Consider the following 23,969-nt stretch of genomic DNA (forward strand, 5'->3'; position numbering starts at 1 on the left):
CGTTCCAGTCGGCCGTTGAAGAGACAGCTCGCGCTCGGCTCGTGCGTGATATCCGAGCAGTAGTGGTTTTGTACTTAGCTCGTTAGCTAGATATTTTTCTTTCCTCAGAAGACTGAGCTCTAACAGGAACCTATCAGGTTAGTGACTGCTCACGCCCTGGTTGTGTATTTTCATTGGTTTTAATTTTCATGTGTGAATGATAAACAGGGTGAACTCGGAAGGAAAAGTTGTCCAGGTGGTGAAGACTTTACTTGAGGTGTTTAGTTAAGCTACGTAGCAGCTCTTTTGACCACCCCGGTTTGCTGTACCACTCAGGCCTCCCTGCTAACGTTATTTAGCAACTAATCATCACATCTGATTTTCCTCTGCTGTTAAAGAGGGATTCGTATAGCCGAGGAGGCGACAGGTAACATACCGGAATCGAACCAAAGGGATTTAATCTATTTTGTAGTGATCTTCACTTGTGGCAAGATCACTGATGGAACCTCGGCGACGCTGGGGAATTATTAGACTTGTGGAATTTGTTTCAGTCGGTTAGCTTACGGCGGTTTCTGGTTTTTGTATACCGTGATTATTTCTCACTAAACGCCCAGTTTAGCTAGATGTAAGTTAGCTGACATGGCAGTCTATTGCATCTACAATCAGACGTGCCACCTCATCGACAGATCTGGGATCCTACTAGCAACAGACGTGATCAGTGAGTTTAACAGAGCACTTTCCTAACCAGCCAAACAAACAAACAAACAAACATGTGATTTAATTTCTCAGGCACGCAGTGTATGCTGAACCTACGCAGTAGTGGAGTGGTAGGGTTGTAGTCACTAAGGCTTTCATGATTTAGCCTTTATGCATTAGGAAAAAAAACAGCTTAGTCTATTTGAACAGATGACCAAAGCCTCAGTGTTGTTGCATAATGGATTTTCTAATATTCATATTTTTTAATGTTTGTCTTCATGTAGCTGAGCAGCATAAATTCATTTTAGTAAGGTATGAGACAATGACTTTCATTTACGGGCTAAAGAAGAAGATCCTTCTGCAAAATTCCCAGTTCACACAAAAAAAAACCTTATTGATCTCATGTATGTGACCTCAATTTGCATAGAAGACAGGATGAATTAGATCATAAACTATATTAATTTAGTTTTAAGGTTGCTTGTGCGCAATAATGATTGTAACTTCAAAACAATTTCTAATATTATTTTTGTTTTGTTTTTCACAACTTCTGTGTCAGGGGCATTAGGGCCCACGTAATTGTCCTTGCAGATGCTTCCTCAATAAAAAAGGAACTTTTATTGTAATTGCAATTGCAAAACCTTTGGGGGAGTGTTAGATACCTCATATAATGCATACTTCTGATTATGTAAATGTGTTTTTGCTGAAAGCCTCTAGAGAAAGTTTCTCATTGTGTGAGGTAGAAGTGCAGAAGGACACCTAGACATCCAGGACACAGTTGAACCTGCTATACTTGGTCCCATGTATAAACCACAGGCTAATATTAACTCACTAAAATATGTTGTGGAAAGTTATCTGGTTTCTCTAACAAATCCCACTTCCCAATCACAAAGCTAGTAAATATAACATGACATAATATTGGGAAGAAATTTGAAATATATCTGCACTTTTCTGTTCTGACATTAAAGGACTCTGGGTGTGTTGCATTATTCCACCATTAAACCAGAAGTTGACATGCTAATGCCATTTAAGTATGTCAGTTCTGTTTAACACGTAGCCACCCATCTGTTTTTGTTTGTATTAATCATAAAAAGTGAGTGTAAATTATAGGGATGTAAGAAAATATCGATATGGCAATATATCGTAATATTTTTTCTAGCAACATTATATCGATATTCAAAAGCCGTGTATCGGAAATATCGATATGGCAATATATCGTGATATTTTTTCCTGCGATTATTACATCGATATTCAAAAGCCGTGCATCTAATTTTTGAAAGAATTTACATGCAAACTTTTGTGTATTTTCGTTTCGTGCAATTCAATCGCCACCCGCTAGTTGGCAGCAGTGTGCAACGGGTTTTGTTTCCACCATTGAAATGTAAAACCCTCCATCATGGTTCAGATACCTCATGTTAAACATGTTGCGTATCAGTTTGGACTGTTTATTGGACATTCTTACAATAAACTCAGTAAAAAAATTGCTTGTAACATCTGAATGAATGTATCGCAATATATCGTGATATATCGTATCGTCTCCTCTGTATCGTGATATGTATCGTATCGCCAGAATTTCAAAAATACACATCCCTGGTAAATTATAAAGGACTGAATTTACATAACAAATCTTCTAGTTTCTGATACTGTTTGAGTCCCTTTTTAAAAAAAATTGCAAACATTGGTATTTGGCTTTGTCATAAGCTACAGATTAGATAAGAGTCAAAAGTGAAAGATTAACATTGCTGGGAAATATTTTTGTGTAAGTAGATCATGTGCATCAGGGTACCAATCTGAGCTAAAACATCTGTTAGTGCGAACTGTAAATGTTGCTGTTGAATAGAGCTTGAAGAAAGGGATGCTAAGTTAGTCAGTTTTTTGAGGTAAAATAAACAGAAAGTAAATTGAAATGGTGCTGATGACACATCTAGAAAAAAAACTGGAACACTCTGTTCAAATTAAACCATGCTTGCTGATGGCCACCCTTCTCGCTGAGAAGTTGTCTTGAACAAGTGTGAGAGCTTCCCTTCATTTCTTCCATCCACTCATCGATCTATTTTCGGCAGTTTATCCAGGACTGGGTTACTACAGGGCTGCAGCATGAGCAGAGATGCACCAAATCGTTCTCTCCCTAGCTGTCTCTTTCCATCTTGGGCAAATATACATAACTGTTCCCATCCAGTCTTCAGATAATCTCTCCTGCTAAGTCTGAGTCTTCCTAAAGGCTTGCTCGCAGTGCCGGTAGATGAGCACACCTCAGCTTTTAGGCCTTTTTAGGCCTTTACAGAAGTCAAAGCATGTTTCAGTGAACCTCCCAAACAAGTCAAACAGTTAAGTCGAGCGTCTCTGGCAGATTTACAACAGCCCGACTTCATAATTTATTTTATAATGCAGGGCTTTTAAAATGCAACATTTTATTTCTGTACTCAATCAAAGCCGTATTGCTTACAGCTTCATATTAAACTCAGAAATGTTGTAACTGATTCGTAAAAGAAGTTCCTGTTTTAAAGAGAAGATGCAGGACCAGTTACGTTTATTTTTTGGTGTCATATTAACTGGACATTTGACACCGTATTCTATGAAATATTTATTTAGACAACTTACCCTGCTTCAGGTCATTGTGTGCATTTGACCTTCACTGACTGCATTAGTAATGTCATATTTTGTGTTCCTCTTTTACTACACCTGTTCTTTGTTGGTGTGAGCAGACCTTTTGCTGAAATAGGTGTGAAAGCTGCAAACTAGTCAACTAGTAGAGGTGACATTAGTCCTAATTGAAGCAGGCAGTGAATCCTAAAGTAATCTGACAAAATGGATAATCTTGTAGCTGGTAGTGGTCGTGTTTCTACATGTAATCCTGTTTTAGAAAAGCTGCCAGTGAGCTTTGCGTGATTTTTGTCGGCTGAAGGATTGAGTTGGGGGGAAAATAACATTTGTTGCTTGCCTTTTTATCAAGGTCGCTTGCTGAGGTTTTTAGATGCCTGTGATTGGTGAACTATAGACTCCATATTGGCTGTTAGTTTTTTAGATTATTTTTAGATCTGTGACAGTGTGTGTGCTGAGAAGCTTGTTGTCACTAATGGAAACAATCTCTCTGTTAAGCCCTATGAAGAAAATAAATGGCAGTGGTTTAATTAACTTGTTTATGTAATGCATATTATTCCTGTGTACTACTACTACTACTACTACTACTACTACTACTACTACTAATAGTAATAATAAAAATAATAAATATCCAAAACTATTAATTATACTTTTTACAGGTATATTTTGAATTAAATGGATATAATGTTTGGTCCATATTTATTTAGGTTTTCTGTGAATGCTTTTTAAAATTATAATGATCAAAAATAAAAAATTAAGCAGTGTGTGTGTGTGTGTGTGTGTTTTATCTGACAGAGTTCCACCTGCAAGCAGCAATTTTTCTCCCTTTTCCCTTTTCCTGTTTTTTTTTTCTTTTTCTTTTTCTTTTTATCCTGATCTTTTGTGGAGAGCACAGCTTTTCCATCCAAGAGCTGGCGGCTGTGATTTTGATGGTTTGGAGCCGGTCTGTCCCCGCTGACGGACACAAGCTTTGTGGTTCAATTCACTGCTGGAAATATGAGCACAGCCAAGTCAACTGGGATCAAAGTCCCGAGCAAGATATCTAAGGCACCTGGATCTGGAGCTCCCAAAACAAATCCAGTCACAGGTATAAATCTCTGCCTGTTCATCCTAACACTGAAGTGTTTGTCACTGAATACTGAAAAACTAAAGGTTTGTAGGATTGGATACAAAAAGAAAATAATTAACTTAGCAGGATGTTTTATTTTTTGGTTTGTTTGATGAAGTCATTTACTTAATGAAAATCCTCTGTTTCTGCAAACACAGCAAAAGCTGCTAGTGCTGATAAAGCAGCTACAAGTGCCAGTGGAGGCGATGACAACAATGCTGAAGAAAACTTCCAGGTTGGGGAGCGAGTGTGGGTGAATGGAAACAAGCCTGGCATCATACAGTTTTTGGGAGAAACCCAGTTTGCTCCTGGACAATGGGCGGGGGTTGTCCTAGACGAGCCGATTGGAAAGAACGATGGCTCAGTGGCAGGCGTCCGTTACTTCCAGTGTGAAGCCCTTCGAGGGATATTTACCCGCCCTTCTAAATTGTCTCGCACGGAAGGTGAGGCTAATGGAACTCAGACTGCAACAGCTTCTCGAGCTGCATCACCCACCCCTTCAGTTGGAAGTGTTGCCTCACACACACCTGCCACAAAGTCTGCCTTGCCCAAAACTACAACAGCAGCTAAGAAGGCCCCTTCCACGGCAGCGGCTACTGCCACTTCGAACCTCGCACACACCAACAGTGAATCTGTCTCCAACCTTTCAGACACCGGCTCAGTCAAGAAGGGCGAACGAGAACTAAAGATCACCGATCGTGTGTTGGTAATGTTTACAAAATAAAACCTGCTGTCTTATGTGAGGATTTCATCAAAGGGTCAGATCTGTGAAACACCGTTTTTGGCTTTTTAACCAACGTCAGCTGTGACATGAGCAGAAAGCTTTAAATACTCATCTCTAGTTGAATTTATTGGTGTAGAATTCTCAGGAAGTTTTACACATAAACAAGATGTTTTATCATGCTGGTGCACTCACTATGTTTACAGTTCTGTAGGTCCACTGGTGGGAACCTTTCTTCCTCTGCACTTGCCTTAATTTAGACCTATTGGACCTATTAGACCTATTGGCTGTGTAGCACATTATGTTTGCAGGAAGTATTGCTGCCAGTCCTGTAGAGGAAATGTGCTCATTATCAACTATGGGATTTTGCAGTCTCTGCTGCTGTGCAATTTTTAATAACTAGAAATGAAACCTGTTTGGGTTTAGTGTTAACTTTTCAAAGCTCAGCTGTTTATTTCTGTCTCTTATGGAATGATCTTACTAAGGGTTTTCTAGCAGACAAAGCTAGTTTGTCTTCTTATCTGAGAGGATTAAACATTTGACTTAATTTTTACTGTTTTCATCTTAGGTTGGTGGCACTAAGGCAGGAGTGGTGCGATTCCTTGGAGAAACAGATTTTGCCAAAGGAGAGTGGTGTGGTGTGGAACTGGATGAACCTCTAGGGAAGAACGATGGAGCAGTGGCTGGCACCAGGTAGAAAAGCCACATAAACTGTGAATAATTAACAGAAAACTTGTCTATCAACAATTCATCTTTCTCTTTTGAACACAAACAGAATTGTAATTAATTTGTTTTTCTGCAGATATTTCCAGTGCCAACCCAAGTATGGCTTATTTGCTCCCGTTCACAAGGTCACACGCATTGGCTTTCCTTCTACAACTCCAGCCAAATCCAAAACAACAGCTCGAAAAGTGGTGGCCACACCATCTGGGATAAAGAGAAGCCCTAGTGCCTCATCTATCAGTACCATGAGCTCAGTGACATCTTCTGTTAACACTAAGCCAAGCCGAGCTGGACTGGTGAGACAAAGACATGCTTAGTAACAATAAAACAAACAAAAAAACCTTATAATTCTGCTCTTCACTTTATGATCATGGTACTGTTCTTTTTTTTTTTTTTTTAACAGCTCACAGAGACCTCGTCAAGGTATAATCGAAAGATTTCAGGCCCTACAGCCCTGCAGGAGGCACTGAAGGAGAAGCAGCAGCATATTGAGCAGCTAATGGCTGAGAGGGACATGGAGAGAGCTGAGGTTGCTAAGGCCACCAGCCATGCTGGAGAGATGGAACAGGAAATTACCCTGCTCAGGGATGATCAGGAGCAGGTAAGCTCACTCTAAGATACAAAAGTGCTGTTAGAATTAAAGTATTGTCAAATCAGCCCATCATCGCTGTTCATTTTCCTTGATTTTTGAAGATGGAGACAAAAATGGATCAGTTGCGTGGCTTAGTGGAAGCTGCAGACAAAGAGAAAGTGGAGCTGCTGAATCAATTGGAGGAGGAACGCAGGTAAAAGTTCTCTAGCAATTTGAGACAAAACCCACTCAGAACAGTATTTTAAGTTAATGATATTGTTGTGTTAAATAGGAAAGTGGAAGACCTTCAGTTTCGTGTTGAGGAAGCTTGCATTACCAAAGGAGACCTTGAGGTAAATTAGCAATACTTAACTCTTATTTCTACAAGTACTTATGCAGCTTTTCTTATTTCCCATAATGAAAACATGGCTGGTAAACATGTTTTCATTTTACTTGCTTCATAGATGTAGAATAAACTGTTTTTGATGTCCTCTGCAAGTTACATTTACACAGAATCAACTGTCATCCCTGGTCACAGAGCTACAATTCAGGTCATTTGCATCATCTGTCGTCATCAGTAGAGACTATCCACTCAGCACTCTCCTTAGCTGGGTTTGCATGAACAGTTTGATGCTGGCTTCATCTCAGATTAGGTGAAGGGTTGTCAAATGTACCCAGTGGTGGAAAAACCACTCAGATCTAAATGACAAGGCTATGCTAAAAGGAATAACCACACATGATTTCCCATAAAGCCATACAACGTCTCTTAACTGCAATCTTAAAAGTCTGTCGGTCTTGTGTAAATTACACAAACTAGTTGATAATCACTGGAAAATGTTTTCTTTATCTGTATAACATTATGCTCTGTAAATTTTTACCTGTTTTAATAGAGATGAATAAGGCTCTTATTGTGTTTTTTATCCTCTCACTCACATTAAGTCATGTTTTTATCCATAGCTACGATAGACAGAATTAAGGAGCATAGTTGGATCTTCATATCTGATCAATCTATTTACTCCACAGTGCTGCACAGGGGAATCTTCTTAGTAATCCTGAAGACATCCAAGCTTGAAATAGATGTTGAAAATAAGAGCAACAGGGTTGGAAAACCCCTTTTATCTTCTTTTCTAACTCGTAAACTAACAGTTTATTACCCTTTCATAAGCTGTGAAATCATCCCAAATTGCATGTAGCTTGAAATGCAGCGACTAAAAACAAAACGACTAGGCTGAACTAAAACAGTTATTAATAGCAAACTGTTGGAAGTTGTACTAATGTTGAGCTGTAACTCCCAGTCCAGTGGTGTGATCGTATTTCTTGTTCTTCCCCCTCGTCTTTTCTGTCGATCCAGTACTCAGCATGAAACCACTGGATGCTCATTTGTCCTTCCACTTCCCGACCACAGACCTGAATCCCTTTTCACTTCTGCTACCAAAAGGGACTAACTTCTCTGAAGAATTTAATAGAATGTTGATTTTCAGGGTAACTGTGCCACCAAGTTATTTGGTACTATTAAGTAAAATTATTAAAAGCGAAAGAAAAAAAATTGCAGAGGGTTAAAAGAAACAAGAGTAGTCACTGATCATAACCAAATCCATTCTGCTTTGTTTCTTTTCATGACGTGCTACATACGTTTTTTTTAGTTCATTTAACAGATAATTTGGTCATATTGTGTCTATGAAACTTTTAATGCACCACAGCGTTTGAATTTAGATTGATGTTACCTGGCACCTTTTTTTCAATATTCAAGCATTCAAGTTAGACCAAAAGTACAACATTTAGCCTGGAAGTTCATTTAAATGATTTTGTTCTTGTTGCACCACATGGAGTGGATTATTTTTATTTCTTGAGCACAAAAAGTTTAATTTCTCTAGTATTAATCACACGTCACACACATGGTAGCGTGAAATTGTTGTGGTTTTAAAAAAGACACAATTAACAGTATAAACTCTTACTATCAGCGAAGAAATAAAGCAGTGTGGTTATGGATTATGCTTAAAGACAAAGTACACAGAAAAACTGTGTTTTTACTTTTCATTTTTGAAACCTGATCTGTAACTCTGAGTTTCACATGCAGGCTAAACACAAGAATAGTCTTCTAACCCTATTTCCTGCATTAGCCGCCGCTAGAAAACAGACAAGGGAAACACTTGGGTTAGAAAAGACAGTCAGATCTATCTCACAATGTAAATTAGTACTCATGGACTTGCCCATCGTTGATTTAGCATCTAGGAGAGAGCATGGCAAGTCTTGGCTAGTAGAAGCTAACCATTAGCATTAGCAACTGCACAGTGCTGCAGAATTCCTTCAGGCTTGTGTTATTTGTGGAGATTAAATATTAGCTGCGAAGCAAAGTCACGTTGCTGTTAGCCAATCAAAGGCGAGATGTCTGAATTTCAGGAAATAAGATTTTCTGTCTTCTGCTCACCTCTTCTGTCTCACTACTACCTCCTGAAACATGAGCAGCAGAGCTTTTTCCCCATAGAGATCAACTCACAAGGCATTCATTTATCCTAGAGAGCGCTGTAAATCTATTGAGAAAAATGGGTGAACTTGTTAAGATGCTACTGGTTTACCGGCAGTACAGGTGTAGAGGATAAGGTGGATTTTAAAAAATGCTAAGTTTAACTAGTAAACTAGTATGTAACCATTATAATAGAGGATCATCTATTTTGATAAAGGATTGTAATGGGGAGGGAAACCAGCACTGCTTTCTCTTCATGCTGTAATGAAACATTTAAACTTGTCTGCACTGGTTTGATACACATTATAACATTTTCTATGCATAACAGACCTGTTTCCTTTTTATTTATTTATTTTTATTACAAGTTGTCAGTTTTGCATGTTTACTGCTAAACTGTTCTCATGAACATCCTCAACCTGCACGCCCATTATACATGTCCACTTTTTTATCTGCTTGTTCTGTATTTTCCAACACTCAAAAAAAATCTGTGTTTGGAGCATAGCATGAAATTTCTGCACGGGAGTTGTTTGCTCATTTTCACCCATCACACTCATCCGGTACCTATTCCCCTGCCCTACACACACACACACACACACACACACACACACACACACACACACACACACACACACACACACACACACACACACACACACACACACACACACACACACACACACACACACACACACACACACACACACACACACACACACACACACACACACACACACACACACACACACACACACACACACACACACACACACACACACACACACACACACACACACACACACACACACACACACACACACACACACACACACACACACACACACACACACACACACACACACACACACACACACACACACACACACACACACACACACACACACACACACACACACACACACACACACACACACACACACACACACACACACACACACACACACACACACACACACACACACACACACACACACACACACACACACACACACACACACACACACACACACACACACACACACACACACACACACACACACACACACACACACACACACACACACACACACACACACACACACACACACACACACACACACACACACACACACACACACACACACACACACACACACACACACACACACACACACACACACACACACACACACACACACACACTTACTTTGCTGTTTCCCTTCCTCTCTGTCTGCGTTGGGCTGGCATGTGATGGTGGCACTGGTGTGTTCTCTTCCTCTCCTCCTTGTTTACTAACAGACGCAGACCAGACTGGAGCATGCCCACATTAAGGAGCTTGAACAGAGCCTGCTCTTTGAAAAGACCAAAGCTGAGAAACTCCAAAGAGAGTTAGAAGACACTAGGGTAATGAATTCTGCTCTGGGATGTGCTGCATTGGGATAGAGGGTCTGAGCTGGGTTTAAGGGGGTAAAGACCTTCCTAGGTTTCACATGACTGCTTTTTTTTTTTAAGATGTGGATTTCCAGTTTCACGCATCAAAATTCCTCATACAAAACAATGTGAATTAGTTCACATTTTTGTGTTCAAATAGAGAAAACTGCATTTAAATATTAACAGTTACACAATTTGGTCTCCTGCCACTCTGTTTTACCAATCAAATGGCTCAGAGTGACACCTTAATACTTTAAACAAGCTGCCCAACTGAACAAACTTCTGCTTTACTGGTAATGCTGCTTAGCTGCTTAACCAGACAGACAATCTTGTCCCTTCTCCCCAGCGAATCATTTTCCTAGATGTCCTGTGTTTTACTTCCCAATCCTCACTGGCATCCATTTGTCCTGCTTTTTTTTGGCGTCCCTGCGTTTTGCTAAAGGCCGCTTCACTTCCCAGACTAAACACCCTGGTGTTTTTCCATGGTATCAGTCGTAGAAATACTGTTTAGTTCATGTCATTTTTTGGAAATAAGGCTTTTTTTCCACCTTTCTTATACAAAGATGGTTTTAATGAATTGATCCTTGTCATAATTAAGCTTTAAAACAGTGTGTTAAAACAGCTAAATACCATGTTTTTTAAAGGTTTATAAACTAAAGCAGATTTATGGGATTAAGCTGTAACAGAAAACACGATTGCATCTTAATGTTAATGACTGATGTTTGTTCATGTTTTGATAAAATTATAAAATTTATTAATTTGGATTAAAGCTAAACCGTTGGATTTAAATAATCTTGCATAGTTTGCTTCACTTCTATTATTAAAGCTATACCTTTTACAACCACTAGAGGTCAGTATAAGGATGTTTTTAAGACTTGGTTAAGGAAGCAGTTTGACCCCCCCCCCCCCCATTAGAGATCAAACGTTTACCTCCATATTTAGTTGTTTGTACCAGTTATAAGAGTTTATGTTTTATTAATAATAATTTTTCTGTATACAGTTATGCCAACTGGAACAGATTTTTAAGTGCTATGTTTCTACTTTTAAAGGTTGCTACTGTGTCAGAAAGATCACGTATTATGGAACTCGAGAGAGACCTTTTGCTGAAAACAAGAGCGGTAGCAGACCTGCAGCTGCGTGTTGGGATCCAGCAGAGCTCTGATGTGTCTAACTCTACCCAATCCCCCTTATTGGAGGAGATAAATGCTCTTAGGGACCAGCTGGCAACTCAAGAAGCTAAATGGCAAAAAGAGATGGGGCAATACAAAGAGAAACTAGAAGCTCAAGAAAAGATTCACAGTGAAGCAGTTTCTCAGCTTGGGGCCACATCTGTAAAGCTGTCTAGTGAGAAGGAACAGTTACAGATGCGATTAAGCCAAGCTGAAAAGGAGAATGCGGAGACTGTAGAACTATGGCGTTCTAAGTTGGAGTCCACCATTGACTCCCATCAACAAGCTATAAAAGACCTGAAGGCTTCCTTCAGCAAAGGTGCAGATGTCCAAGCAGAGGAACTTGTAGAAGCCAAAAGTGCTTTAGAAAAGCTCAAGCTGGAGCACAAGTTGGCTTTAGATGAGACTACAGCTAAACACAAAGCTGATGTCTCCTCTTGGACTCAAGAGATGCAAGCAATGAAGGCACAGCTGTTGTCTTTGACTGAGGACAAGGAGCGACTGGAGGAGTTCCTACGGTCCAGTGTTGAGAGAGCAGAGGAGCAGCACCTTGTAGAGATGGAGGACGTTCTTGGAAAGCTTCATGCTGCTGAAATTAGGGTTAAGGAGCTTGAGGAGAAGGAAGCAACGATAGCACAGCAGGTTCAAGACAAAGACAGAGAAACCAAAGAGCAGAAGGCAGAAGTGGTGGCTCTCTGCAGCCAGTTAGCTCAAATTAACCAGGAGTCTGTGGCCCTGAAGAGTCAGTTAGAGGAGGTGCAGAAACAGGGACACAGCCATGGAGCAAAGGTGGGTTTTTAAAAACACTTTTTGGTTCCAGTGCTGTACTGCTGCATTGTTAGTATATGGAAATAATTTTTTCATGTTTAATTGTTGAATTCAAGGTTAGTGAACTGAGCTCCCAGCTGGAGAGTAAAGAACAGGAAGTTGTCTCTTTACAGCAGAATCTGGCTACTGTAAATCAGCAGAAAGACTCCCTGGAACAAGAACACCACAGCCTGGTGAGGTTGATGGCTTTCTATACATGTAAACTAATACCTTCATGTTTTTTGTTCAGTGCTTTTAAGACGTGCATTTTTCCATTTGATTTTATTTTCATAAATAAAACTTTTTCATGGCAGAAAGCAAAGTTGGAACAAAGCACAGAGGAGCTGATTAAATCTGCTCAAACAATGCAAGGTACAAGATGTTATCACTTGTAATCAAATATTTTACAGCAACATTTTCTCATTTACCACAGTTTTAAGTTTATCTTCCAAAGAATGTTGATTACAACTACTTTTTCCGCAGAAACACTTGAGAAACTTGGTAAGAAGGAAGAGCAGTGCACCACCTTAACTACAGAGGCTGAGATTGTAAGAAGTCAGCTTGCTGGTGAGCATGTGCTAGAATGTTGTGATCTCCTTCATTATTTCACTTTAGTATACCTGTCATGTCTTTTAAACATAGGCCTATAATCAGATGTGTTTTAATTTAGCAACAGAAAGAAAACTGAAGGCTTCAGATGAAAAGCTTGAGCAGTTTTCAAAGGACAAAAGCAAGCTGGAAAATGATATTTCAGACATAATGAAGGCAACTGGTGATAGTTCAGTACAGCTGACAAAAATGAATGATGACCTCCTACAGAAGGAAAGGTACGAAATAAAATGTTTACCTTTTGTGTTTTGCTTAAATGTTATGGATTTAATAAAGCATTTTTTTCTGCATGTTCTCTTCTTTGTTGTCAAACAGGAGACTGGAGGAGTTGCAGAATCAGCTAGCAGAGGAGAAAGAGAGAGTGGCACACCTGAATGAACAGCTTCAACAAGAGCTGTCCAACAAGGAGCAGGAGCTGAAAGAGACCAAAGATGCCCATCAGTCTCAAATAAATAGCCTCCAGGAGAAGATGGCTAACTTGGTTAGTATGTTGGAGTTGTCTTCAAAGAACGCGTTAAGATTTTTCATGATTTATGTAGCTTTTATTCTTGAACATGTGAGATTTTCTAAGATTGTGTCTGAAAAATAGCTGTTTTGTGTGTAGCTTGTCCAGAATGACAGTCCTTTGACTGATATTTGAAAATCTCCATGAGTAAACGGAAAGCCACACAAGCAGTGAAAGTAGCTGCAGTTCTGTAATTGTTGTGAAAGATTAACTCCCATATATGGTCTCACTCTGGATGGAAAATCCTGTCAAGACCTGCACTAATGTGGCAGACAATTGTTAGTATTCACTTCTCCAAAATGATCCTTGAACATTTCAGGATAAACACCTTTTATGTCTGACAAATTTGTTAAAACTGTAATTTGTTTATTATCTTTATTGTTTTCTGTTTATTAGGAGACAACTCTTAAACAGAATGAGCTCCTTCTGCAGGATCTGAAGGCATCAAAAGAAAAGTCCCTCTCTGAGGCATCAGAGCTCCACATGAAGGAGCTGGAGGTGCTGCAGACACATGTGGAACAGTTAAAGTCAGAGCTCTCGTCCTCCAAGGACAAAACTCAAGACTTGGAGAAGATGGTATCTGAGCTGCAGTCATACAAAGAACAGGCTCAGGTAAGCGTACAAGCTCATCAATTCAGTCTTTTTACACATTTTTATCATCATGTCATCAAATTACTTTGCAAAATATTGAAAACTACAAGCAAATTCAAGAATGTTATTAGTTTTATTAACATTGTCATTTCAAAATTCTAAGAAAATTTCTTCTAATGAATTCTAATAATTAGAGATGTCTATTGTCAATTGGCATGGAGAATAAAGCAAAAAGGGCAAGCAAAACAAAGATTCGTTTATTTTATCTTTAGACAATTCACAGCTTTAAATGGATATATGTACAGCATTTTTTATTTTTAGTTCGTAATTGATTCTGAAATTAATTTGAAATATCACTTTTGCAGACTTTAAACCTCAAATGCAAATTCATTTTTTATTAGAAAAAAATGTCCATAGAAAATGCTTTAATGTCATAAATAGATAAAATTGACCAAATAAAAAAAACATTGTTTGACCAGTTAGTTATATAAATTGCAGGTTTATCAGCTTTTCTACTCATCCATCAATCAGGCACAAATGATAAATGACCCGCACTTGTATAGAGCCTTTCAGAGGACTCTAACCCCGGGTTTCCACAGGAGCCGTCAGCAGCACGTTACTGCAGCAGCACGTCTTGCTCGCGTAAGCTGCTGCTTGGCCCTTCCCACGAGACGCGAAGCAGCAGGGGAGCAGCTGTCACCGACCGAGCACGAAGTCACACGAGTGACTTCGTCAGTAAACACAACAACAAGCAGGAGAAAACTACAACATGGTTTGTGTTTTATGTTCTGTCCGTTTTATAATCGCCAATACGGACCTGAAAAACAAAGGAGACCGCTAGCTAGGTTATAACTTCTCACGGGGACGCACAGTTAGTAACCTTTTTTAAAAGTAAAGCAACCGGAAGGCAGTACGTTCTTTATTCTGAAAATCTCGGGAGCTTCTCTCCATTTCCGCGTCCGATTTCCTGTCTTTCCTTCCCCAAAAATGTCGAACTTGACCCGTTTCAGAGGCGTCGCGCGTAGAAAATAGAACCGGCGCGTAAAGGCCGCGACATGCTGCTCCTGAGACGCGGCCGACTCGCGCTGCTGACGGCTGCCGACGGCTCCAGTGGAAAAGGTTCTGTTGACCACAGCGGTTCCTATCAGTAGCTATGACGTGCTGCTGCAGTAACGTGCTGCTGACGGCTGCCGTGGAAAGCCGGGGCAAAGCACTTTACACTATAGTGTATCATTCATTCATCCATACGCACGCACGCACGCACTCACGCACGCACACACACACACACACACACACACACACACACACACACACACACACACACACACACACACACACACACACACACACACACACACACACACACGTTGATTCAAATCATGTTGCTGACCTCATCAGAGCAGTTTACAGTCTGCAGAAAATTGTGGGTCTGTTTGTGTTTGTTCCAAATCAACTGACATATGTTCAGCTTCTTATGTTTAACTTTGGCAAAAGCTTTTCTGGGGTTTGTTATATTCCTGCCTTAGACAAGAAAATGTTCACTTCTACCCAGGACTTAATTTCACATTCTAAATTTATTATAATTCATCTTAAAAAAATTCTAATAATTGTTCTGCTAGAACATCAAAAGTAATTTCTGCATGATTACATAAAATAACAGCCCTGTAGAAAGTGGTTTTACATTCTCACTCTGCAGTCATTTCCTTTGTTTTGAATGAAATCCATATGTTTACATCAATATTATTTGATATTGTTGGGGGGAGGTGAATATTTTCAAGTTTTACTTTTTATTCGTTTACTTTGAGTTACAAGTTCAGGTGTGAACTTTTGCAGTGTTTTTATCCTTCTGAGGCTTTCCATTTACATATCGCTTATTTTCATATCTGGGTGGTTTGCTTTGTATTTATTCATACATTACCCTGTGTGTCTGTATGTGTGTGTGTGTGTGTGTATATATATATATATATATATATTCCCCTTTTTTTTTCTTTCACCTTTATTTTTCTAGCGCCTTTCTGCTGAGCTTGACATCTACAAAAATGACGTTGACCATTTATCCAAAAAGTTGGAAAACTTGAGTCTAGATCTGGAAAACAAATGTAAGGAAAGTCGAGAAGTTAAAACCGAGAGAGAGGAACTGGAGAAGCAGCTTTCTGAAAAACAAAATCAGCTCTCTGCCCTTGAGATTAGTCATAAAGATCTTTTGGTGCAGAATGAACAGCTGCTAAAAGCTAAAGATCAACTTTCTGAGTATCAAGAGGAGCTACTCGCTAGTAAAACACATTCAGATGAAGAGAGCATTTCACTGAAAAAGGACATTGAGACTCTCAAACACCTCCTTCAAGAAGCCCAGAATGAAACCAAAGAGCTGCAGAACGGTCAAGGTGATTATTTGGCTCAAATCGAGAAGCTTCAAAGACAAAATTCAGAGAAGGATGAAAATGTCTCAAAGCAGCAGTTGGACATTCAGCAAATCGAGTCTAAAAAGAAACAGTTACTTGAGGATTATGAAAATGTCTGCAAAGAGAGAAACCGACTTGAAGAGCATCTCAATGAAACCCAGTCAAAATTCACATGTGAGAGAGCGAGCCTCATATCGGAGCGAGACGCAGCTCGAAATGCCAGAAACACGGCTGATTCTAAGAATGTAGAGCTGCAGGGAAAAGTCAATTCTCTGAATTTAGAAAAAGAAGATCTTACGATGAAGACAACTCAACTGCAGGTTCTGGTAGAAACACTAACTAAAGAGAAAGTAGGAATGTCTGCTGAAATCAGTGCTGCTGCTTTAGACAAAACCAACTTTGAGACTGAGAAGGAGGCACTTCAGAACAAGCTGAATCTAATTAAGAAAGACCTGGATAGTCGAGTTCGTGAGTGTGCCGAGCTTAATGCCTCTAAAACAAGCCTGGCTCAGATGCTGGAAGAGTTCAAGACCAGCAGTGAAGTTACAGACTCTGAAAAGCTCTACCTTCTGCAGGAGAAAGAGGACCTGATTGCAAACCAAAGAAAACTCTCCAATGAGAAGGAGGAGCTGATCAGAGAGATGCAAGAAGTCAAGGAGAAACTGCTGCTTTCAACGGAACAACAGTCTCGTGGTAACGAGAACCTCAAAGAGGCCTTATCTGCTTTTGAACAAGAGAAACAAGTATTGCGCCTTCAGATTTCTGAAGCTGAGAGGACGTTGCATGATTTGCGAAAAGAAAAGATGGGCCTAGATTCGGCTCTAGAGCAGAGGAGCATGGATTATGAGCGCTTGGCCGTTGAGAAAGGAGAGCTAGAAGAGAAGTACTCAAAGTCCACATCTGAGAAGGAGGCTCTTTCTCTTGAACGAGAAAAGCTAATTGGTGACATCCGTAGCACTAGGGACCAGTTAGATAGCTTTACCAGAAGCAATGCCGATCTTCTTCAAGACAAGAACAATTTAACAGCCATGCTTGAGGATAAAACCCAGAAGAAAAGTGAGCTGGAAGCTGAGCTGAACTCCTTGAAGCGAGAGAAAGCTGGCTTACAAAATGAACTTCAGAAACTTTCCTCTAACGCTGAAATTCTGGAGAAGGCCAAAGCTGAACTTGTCTGTGAGCATGAAAGAATAAAAGACCAATTAGAAAAATCAAATCTAGAGCTCGTTAGGCAGGTGGATAATCTGAAAAATGATTCTTGTCAGATTCAGACACTGCAGGCTGGGGCTGAAAACAAAGTGCAGTTTTTACAGAACGAGAACCAGGTTTTGCTTCAACAAATCCAGGAGTTAAAAAGTCAGATTGAATCTCTGTCTGAGGCCCGGAGCCTTCTTGAGACCGAGTTGCAATCAGAAAATGTTGAACGGCACAAAGCCATGTCTGACAAAGATGGTTTATTCAAACAGCTGGAGGAACTTCAGAGATCTTTGTCGACAGCTACACAAGAAAATAAAGACATTTCATCCAACTTCAAGAATGCCAGTGAGCAGAATAAGTCCTTTATGGTGGAGGTGAAGGCTCTGAAAACACAGTTAAAGCAGCTAGAGCAAGAAAATCACAAACTGATGGAACATAAGGAGCAGCTATTATCTAAGCTTGAAGAAGTGGACAAACAAATGACTTTGGTAACCACAGAGAAAGATGAGCTGTCAGCAAAGCAGTCTAAACTGGAGGAAGAAAACTCTACTCTCTGTACAAACAAGGTGGACTGGCTCGCCGAACGCTCGACACTTCTGGAAGAGGTGAGGTGTTTGCAGGCTAGCAAGAAACATCTGGAGGATGAAGTTCAGTCCAAGCAGGCTGAGAAAGAACAACTGGAAGAACAGTACAAGGATGCTGTTGCAGAGGTATCCGCATCTGCTGCAGTGAAAGAAGAGATTTCCTGCAGCCTCTCAGGTGTCACAGCTCAGAGGGATGCCATGCAGGTGGAGAGGGACGAAGCCACGCAGAAAGTCAGGGACCTCGAGACGCAACTAAAAAATGCTCTTTCTAAGCAGCTTGAGGTATTTCTCCTCCAGTACTAATCACTGACTCTCACACCTTAGTGTTGCTGGGGCTATGCCACCCTCTCACTGCATGTCTGCTGGTTCGTCTCCCTTTTCTTTTCATGTCTTAACGTTCATCTTCCATCTACTAACTGCTGTTGGTTATTCTTAGCTCCCAGCTGTTTCCTGTGGGCTTATAACGTGAGCTAATGACCGCTTACACCATTATGAGGGTGATTTTTTTTAGCACATTTAAATTTTTTTTATGGATGACTACATAAAGCCCAACAGTTTATCCTTTTGAAAAGATCTCGATCTGATATCTCAATTTTTTTACAGCTTGACTGTATTTCTGTCTCCGTTCTGAGACCACAGGTTGTAGAAATGATATTCCTTCCCTCTGATTTCAATAATTGCAAACAAGACTGTGCTTGAAAATTGCAATTATTTTGATAATTTAGTTGTTTAATTGGTAATAAACTTTATTAGCTAAGCATAGATAATTATTCCAATAAAATTAATGCAAATGATTTTTTCGAAATGAGATGAGACAATAAAAAATGTATATCAATGGGTTGCTTTTGAATAGAAATCACAGATCTTAGTAATTTTCTTCCTTGCACTGTTTAGGCCACAGAGGTTGCTGGCAAGACTTCTGAAGCGATTGAACAGCTGAAAAAGGAGAACGCTGTTCTGTTGAAGGAGAAGAATGAAGCTCAGTCTTTGCTGGAAAAGCTCCAGGGTTCAAAGGAGGAACTACAGACACAGGTGAGAGGAGGCTTAGCCGAGGAAAGGATGGACATTTCAAGAGTTAGAGTAATATAAAGAGAAAAACACGTTATTACCAGTTATTAACACATTTGTCAATGTTGACTTAGCTGGAAACTCTCAGGAAAGAGAATTCCACGTATCAAGAAGACCTGAAAGTGTCCAAAGAACAACTTTGCACAAAAACGCTGAAGACAAAGATTTTGTTTCAGGAAATGTGAGTACATTCAACTTAAACAAAAAAAATAAAAAATAGGTTTATAAATATGCATTTGGCAGATTATTCTTAATCAACAGATGTATTATTAACATTTCTGTTTTGAGCAGTGAAGAACTTACAGAAGCCGTCTCTGTGAAGTCAGAGTCTCTGCAGATTCTGCAAGATCAGAACAACAAGCTGTCCCAGCAGCTTGACAACAGTCACAAAGACCAAAGTGATCTTGTGAAGGTGAGACACTTTCATCATTATTGTTGTCGCTACTATAATTAATATTTTGTAGTATATTTATTATTTATTTGCGATGCATTGACTACATTTACATTTGTTTCTCCAAAGTTGCAGGACGAACACTCAAAATTCGAAAAAGAGCTGAAAGAGTTGAGACAAAGGTTAGAAAATATATTTATATATTGAGATAATTTAGTTGTTTGGGTTTTTTCTTTATCAGTATTTTTGCAACTGCCCTCTTAAAAACCTACTCGTTTCATCTGACACTTATTATATGCGGTGCTTCTTTTCTCTAAGCCTGCCATGTAATGCCTTCAGGTACTTGATGCTATTCAATATGTTTTGTCATAATCATCTCATAAAAGAAATTAATTTGACACATTCATAGAGCTGATAACACATTTTGAGTCATCTGCTTGACAAAAACAGCTTCTGTTCCTCATTTTTTACATTTCATAATTTTTTTACTCAGTTTTATCATCAAACACACGTACACATTCAACACTGTGTTGTTAATAAAATCCTCTAAAGTCTGCTGTAGGTAAATCTTTGGTTCTCCATAAATAAATGGCATGAAAGATATTTATTAAAACAGGTTAAAACATTTTTTTTTTTTTCATTTGATCCTATTTGCACTTTTCCACTCTGATGTGAAACTGCCATTGTGTTAAACAGTGAAAGCACTTTGAAGAAGCAGTTGAATGAGGAGCAGGCTGCCTTCCAACAGTCCCTCCATAAAAACAGTGCCTTAATCTCAGAAAAGGAGCAGCAGGTGGAAAACCTGAAGAGTGAGGTAAGACACTAACATTGGTGATTAGGTGCCATTACTGACAAACGTATTAAATAAGCTAAAGAATTTAGGAGCAGAAACCTGTTTTCTAATTAAATTCTCTAATTTTCTAATTACAGGTCAGAAGCACATTTCTTTCCTGATTTGTTACAAACCCTTAAGTACTCAAATCCTCAAATATTCACATTTGAAAAGAAATGTTTTCTGAAGCTAATTAATCCTCTTGCAGAATAATTGTTTAGACATCGAAAACAAAAATCAAAAGATCCTAAAGACATTCTCAGATTTAATACCTCTGTCAAGTAATGACCTGCTTTCATATAATTTCTTCTTAATCTGAAAGGTAATCTATGACTGTTGTCAGCCGAAAACTAGACTTGATAAGTGACGTAAATTATTGCTTGTGCTTTCCAACGTTGTTTTGTTGAAATACATAAAGAGTCATAGTCTCTGTTCAGTATTTATTACAGTGGTTTATTTTATTCCATAGTTGGCTGCGGTGCAGGAAGAAAGTGCCTCCATTAAGACTCTGCAGAGAACAATTCAGACGTTGGAGCAGGACAAAGCTAACCTACAGGAGCGTGTTCGGAGATTGGAGGAAGATCTCACAGCTGGACCTGACAATATCAACAAGTCCTTGGGTAACACAGGGAGTGACTAAGAACTACGGTTACGCTTACATGTAGCTCTAAATGAGTCTTTTTCATGATCTGAAGAACGACATGTTTGGTTTGTTTCCCAGGTGATGCGACTTTAGACCAAATGAGGGAAGACAAAGAGACAGCGGAGAGTCAGGTTTGTGCTATTAACCTCATCATGAATTAGCTGCAATGTTTATGCTTTCTATGTATTGATGGTTTCCTACTCTGCCCATAAACCTTTCTAATAATATTTTATTTGATAAGCTTTTTGGGGCAGCTGTACTGAAACAGCCTTACTAAATGTTGTCCGTGCGAATTGAGAGTTTTTATGCATTAATTTGCTTCCAGATTCTATAAAAACAATCATAGACTCTGGAGTTTTTGGGGCAGTGTGGACTCTGGTTACAGTATAATGCTTTTGCAGAGGTGAAAATGGGTCTGAATGACAGCGTGATCCTCCCATCCTCTCACCTGAGTGGGTTTCAGCCACACTCAGAACCATAATGCTCCATCAGTGTGTCCATTCACCTCTGTCTCCTGTTCAAAAACATTATACTGTATAATCTGTGTATGTGTGTGATGACATGTGTGTTGTCTGGCAGAAATGGGGTCCTAATGCAAGTTTCATTTTTTTTCTTCTCTCTCTCATCATAATAAATTCAACTCCTCCTCTTCCCTGTTTCTGATGTTGGCAATGCTACACCACCGTCAGGCTGCGGTTTGTTACTGTTTTTCATCAGCTTCATTTGTGCATGCTTATGTTTCCGCTGTGGCTCTTGTCTCATTCTGTTCAATCACACCGTAGTTAGTGGGGAAGTGTAGAAACTGTCATCCAAAGATGAATCGATTAAGAACGTTATCATTTATGCAACTGTTTTAAGTTCTTTTTAAATGTCATAGATGCATCAGATCTTAAAACAGCGTATCTGCAGGTCCTTAAAAAGTCTTAAATTTGCTTCTCCAAATTTAAGGCCTTAAAATTCCTTAAAAATGACAAATAATCCTTAAATAGAGTTTCCAAAGGTCTTAAATTACCAAAGACCCAATAAACAAGATTCTTTTATTTCTATAAAATTTTCGTGAATTTCAAGTTAGTGTTCAGCATTTTTTGTTTATGATATTGGCGTAAGCGGAACCGTGCACATTCGGTTGGTTGTGAAAGGGGGCTATTTTTAGATGAGCAAGCTAGTGGGAGTTTGCGCCATGGGGAAGTGCAACATTAATGGTAACTGGATGGATAATCCCACGTTCGCGATGTGGTCAGCACCGGTTCCAGGCAATAGCTGGAAATTATAGCTTAAATTTAATTTAAAAAAATAGCTTAAATTTGGTCCAAGTGGCCTTAAAAAAAGGTCTTAAAAAGTCTTAAATTTGGCTCCCTTAAACCTGCAGACCCTGTTAAAATACTTTTCATTAAGATTCATATTGGGTATTTTTCTGGTTCTGGTCATTCCTAACTTCATGTTGTCACTGATTCACCTCTGTTATCAGGACTGAGTTCATCTTTGAGGCAAGACGTTAGCACTTCAAAAATATTAGATAATTTCACATTAAAAAAAACTTATTGCAATATAAATCAGTATTTGCCTGGTCATGAATTTATGCCACACATTTCTCTTGTCTTCACAGGTTGAATTCCTGAACTCTGTTATTGTTGACCTTCAGAGGAAAAACGAGGAGCTCAAAGACAAGTTGGAGAAAATGGCTGCTGCGGCTCTCAATGGGAATAATCCAAATGAACTGGAAAATGATGACGGGTAAGTTCCCTTCACAGCAGACGTTTCAACATCTCACACCAATGTTCACACAGCTGTTTAATTCCTCTCTCTAGCTACGACCAGCAACCCGCAAAGAGTAAGCTTCCTCCAAGACTGTTCTGCGACATCTGCGACTGCTTCGACCTCCATGACACGGAGGACTGTCCCACACAGGAGCAGATGCCGGACTCGCCTCCACACACCACTTACCACGGCAATAAGAGCGACGAACGACCCTACTGCGACACCTGTGAGGTCTTTGGCCACTGGACCGACTTTTGTAATGACGACCAGACCTTTTAAAAGCCTTTTAAACCCTTGTTCGCACAGTCAGTATATTTGCTCATCACATTGGTTCTGCCGTGCTCCTAGGTTCTGTGCTGTCCACATCGGCCTTTAAGCGCTCCTGTAGCATCTAGAAACATACCACGCAGAAGCTACCAGTCATTGTTTTTAACTGTAAATGGGTGTTGGAAGGAAACTGTTGCTATCCTGGGTTTGTGTGCGCGGGAGAGTAACTGTAAGTGGATGTATGGTTCTGGGAGAAGCTGTGGTCTTCCTCAGATCTGGTAATTTATCAATATCCTAACATTTGCACAAAATACCTGGGGCTATAAGATTAAAATGGTATCATAAAAGGTGTTTATTTCAAACTGTAAAAAACTTGATTGAAAAACAAATATAGGTTTGTGCAAAAAAAGAGAATTGGTGAGCCATAGTTTATTTTTCTATGCCTAAAAATGCTATATGTGTAATTTTATGATGGGAGATTTGGGGTGGAGCATACGCCCAGTGCTCTTTGGCTTTAATGGGAACTTTTTTAAGGAGTTCTGATGTTGATCAGTAAGAAACTTTGTGCTTACTGTGAGACTTCTGGGTTTGGTTATTATGAACTTTTCTGAAAGCTTGTTATTGATAAAAAATGATTTGTTTGCATAAATGAAAAACTTTGGCATCTCTCGCTACATGTTTTAAAAAAACTATAAAAATAAAGTTTATGGACTAATTGAAAACATATTTCTGTGCATTGTTGTCTTTGAAATAATATAATTTCCTGTAATGTAATACTATGTTTCAGAAAATATAGTTATTGCAGAAGGATAGTAATGCAGCATTATTTGTGTTTTTTGGTTTAAAGAGGATATTTTTTGT

The 23,969-nt window shown here is 39.3% G+C and overlaps 1 protein-coding gene across 4 annotated transcripts; it reads left to right on the forward strand.

Annotated features, from left to right (window-relative positions):
• clip1a (CAP-GLY domain containing linker protein 1a) lies at positions 1-23,834 on the forward strand. 4 transcript variants are annotated; one of them, XM_015972988.3, is made up of 28 exons: positions 1-137; positions 4,069-4,360; positions 4,540-5,087; positions 5,671-5,795; positions 5,905-6,121; positions 6,229-6,426; positions 6,519-6,610; positions 6,689-6,749; positions 10,157-10,261; positions 11,338-12,246; positions 12,342-12,458; positions 12,579-12,636; positions 12,748-12,831; positions 12,935-13,091; positions 13,189-13,354; positions 13,775-13,990; positions 15,978-18,431; positions 19,044-19,181; positions 19,292-19,398; positions 19,509-19,629; positions 19,738-19,790; positions 19,927-19,947; positions 20,305-20,422; positions 20,910-21,060; positions 21,162-21,214; positions 21,773-21,778; positions 22,690-22,817; positions 22,892-23,834. In XM_015972988.3, exons 2-28 carry the CDS (start codon positions 4,270-4,272, stop codon positions 23,118-23,120), a joined length of 6,723 nt encoding a protein of 2,240 aa, XP_015828474.3. In that variant the 5' UTR covers positions 1-137; positions 4,069-4,269; the 3' UTR covers positions 23,121-23,834. The 4 variants fall into 4 exon arrangements, with proteins under 4 accessions (XP_015828474.3, XP_015828477.3, XP_015828478.3 ...); XM_015972991.3 differs by lacking the exon at positions 21,773-21,778; XM_015972992.3 differs by lacking the exon at positions 19,927-19,947.
• The last annotated feature ends 135 nt before the right edge of the window (positions 23,835-23,969 follow it).

The sequence above is a fragment of the Nothobranchius furzeri genome, chromosome 17 (assembly GCF_043380555.1).
Source record: "Nothobranchius furzeri strain GRZ-AD chromosome 17, NfurGRZ-RIMD1, whole genome shotgun sequence".
NCBI classification, from domain to species: domain Eukaryota; kingdom Metazoa; phylum Chordata; class Actinopteri; order Cyprinodontiformes; family Nothobranchiidae; genus Nothobranchius; species Nothobranchius furzeri.

Excerpts from the sequence above, each read along its gene's own strand:
- clip1a (XM_015972988.3), top strand. The coding sequence starts at position 4,270 with ATGAGCACAGCCAAGTCAACTGGGATCAAAGTCCCGAGCAAGATATCT. Across the intron at positions 12,637-12,747 it reads ATCTGCTCAAACAATGCAAG|AAACACTTGAGAAACTTGGT; the intron begins GTACAAGATGTT and ends CTTTTTCCGCAG. Across the intron at positions 13,092-13,188 it reads GACCTCCTACAGAAGGAAAG|GAGACTGGAGGAGTTGCAGA; the intron begins GTACGAAATAAA and ends GTTGTCAAACAG.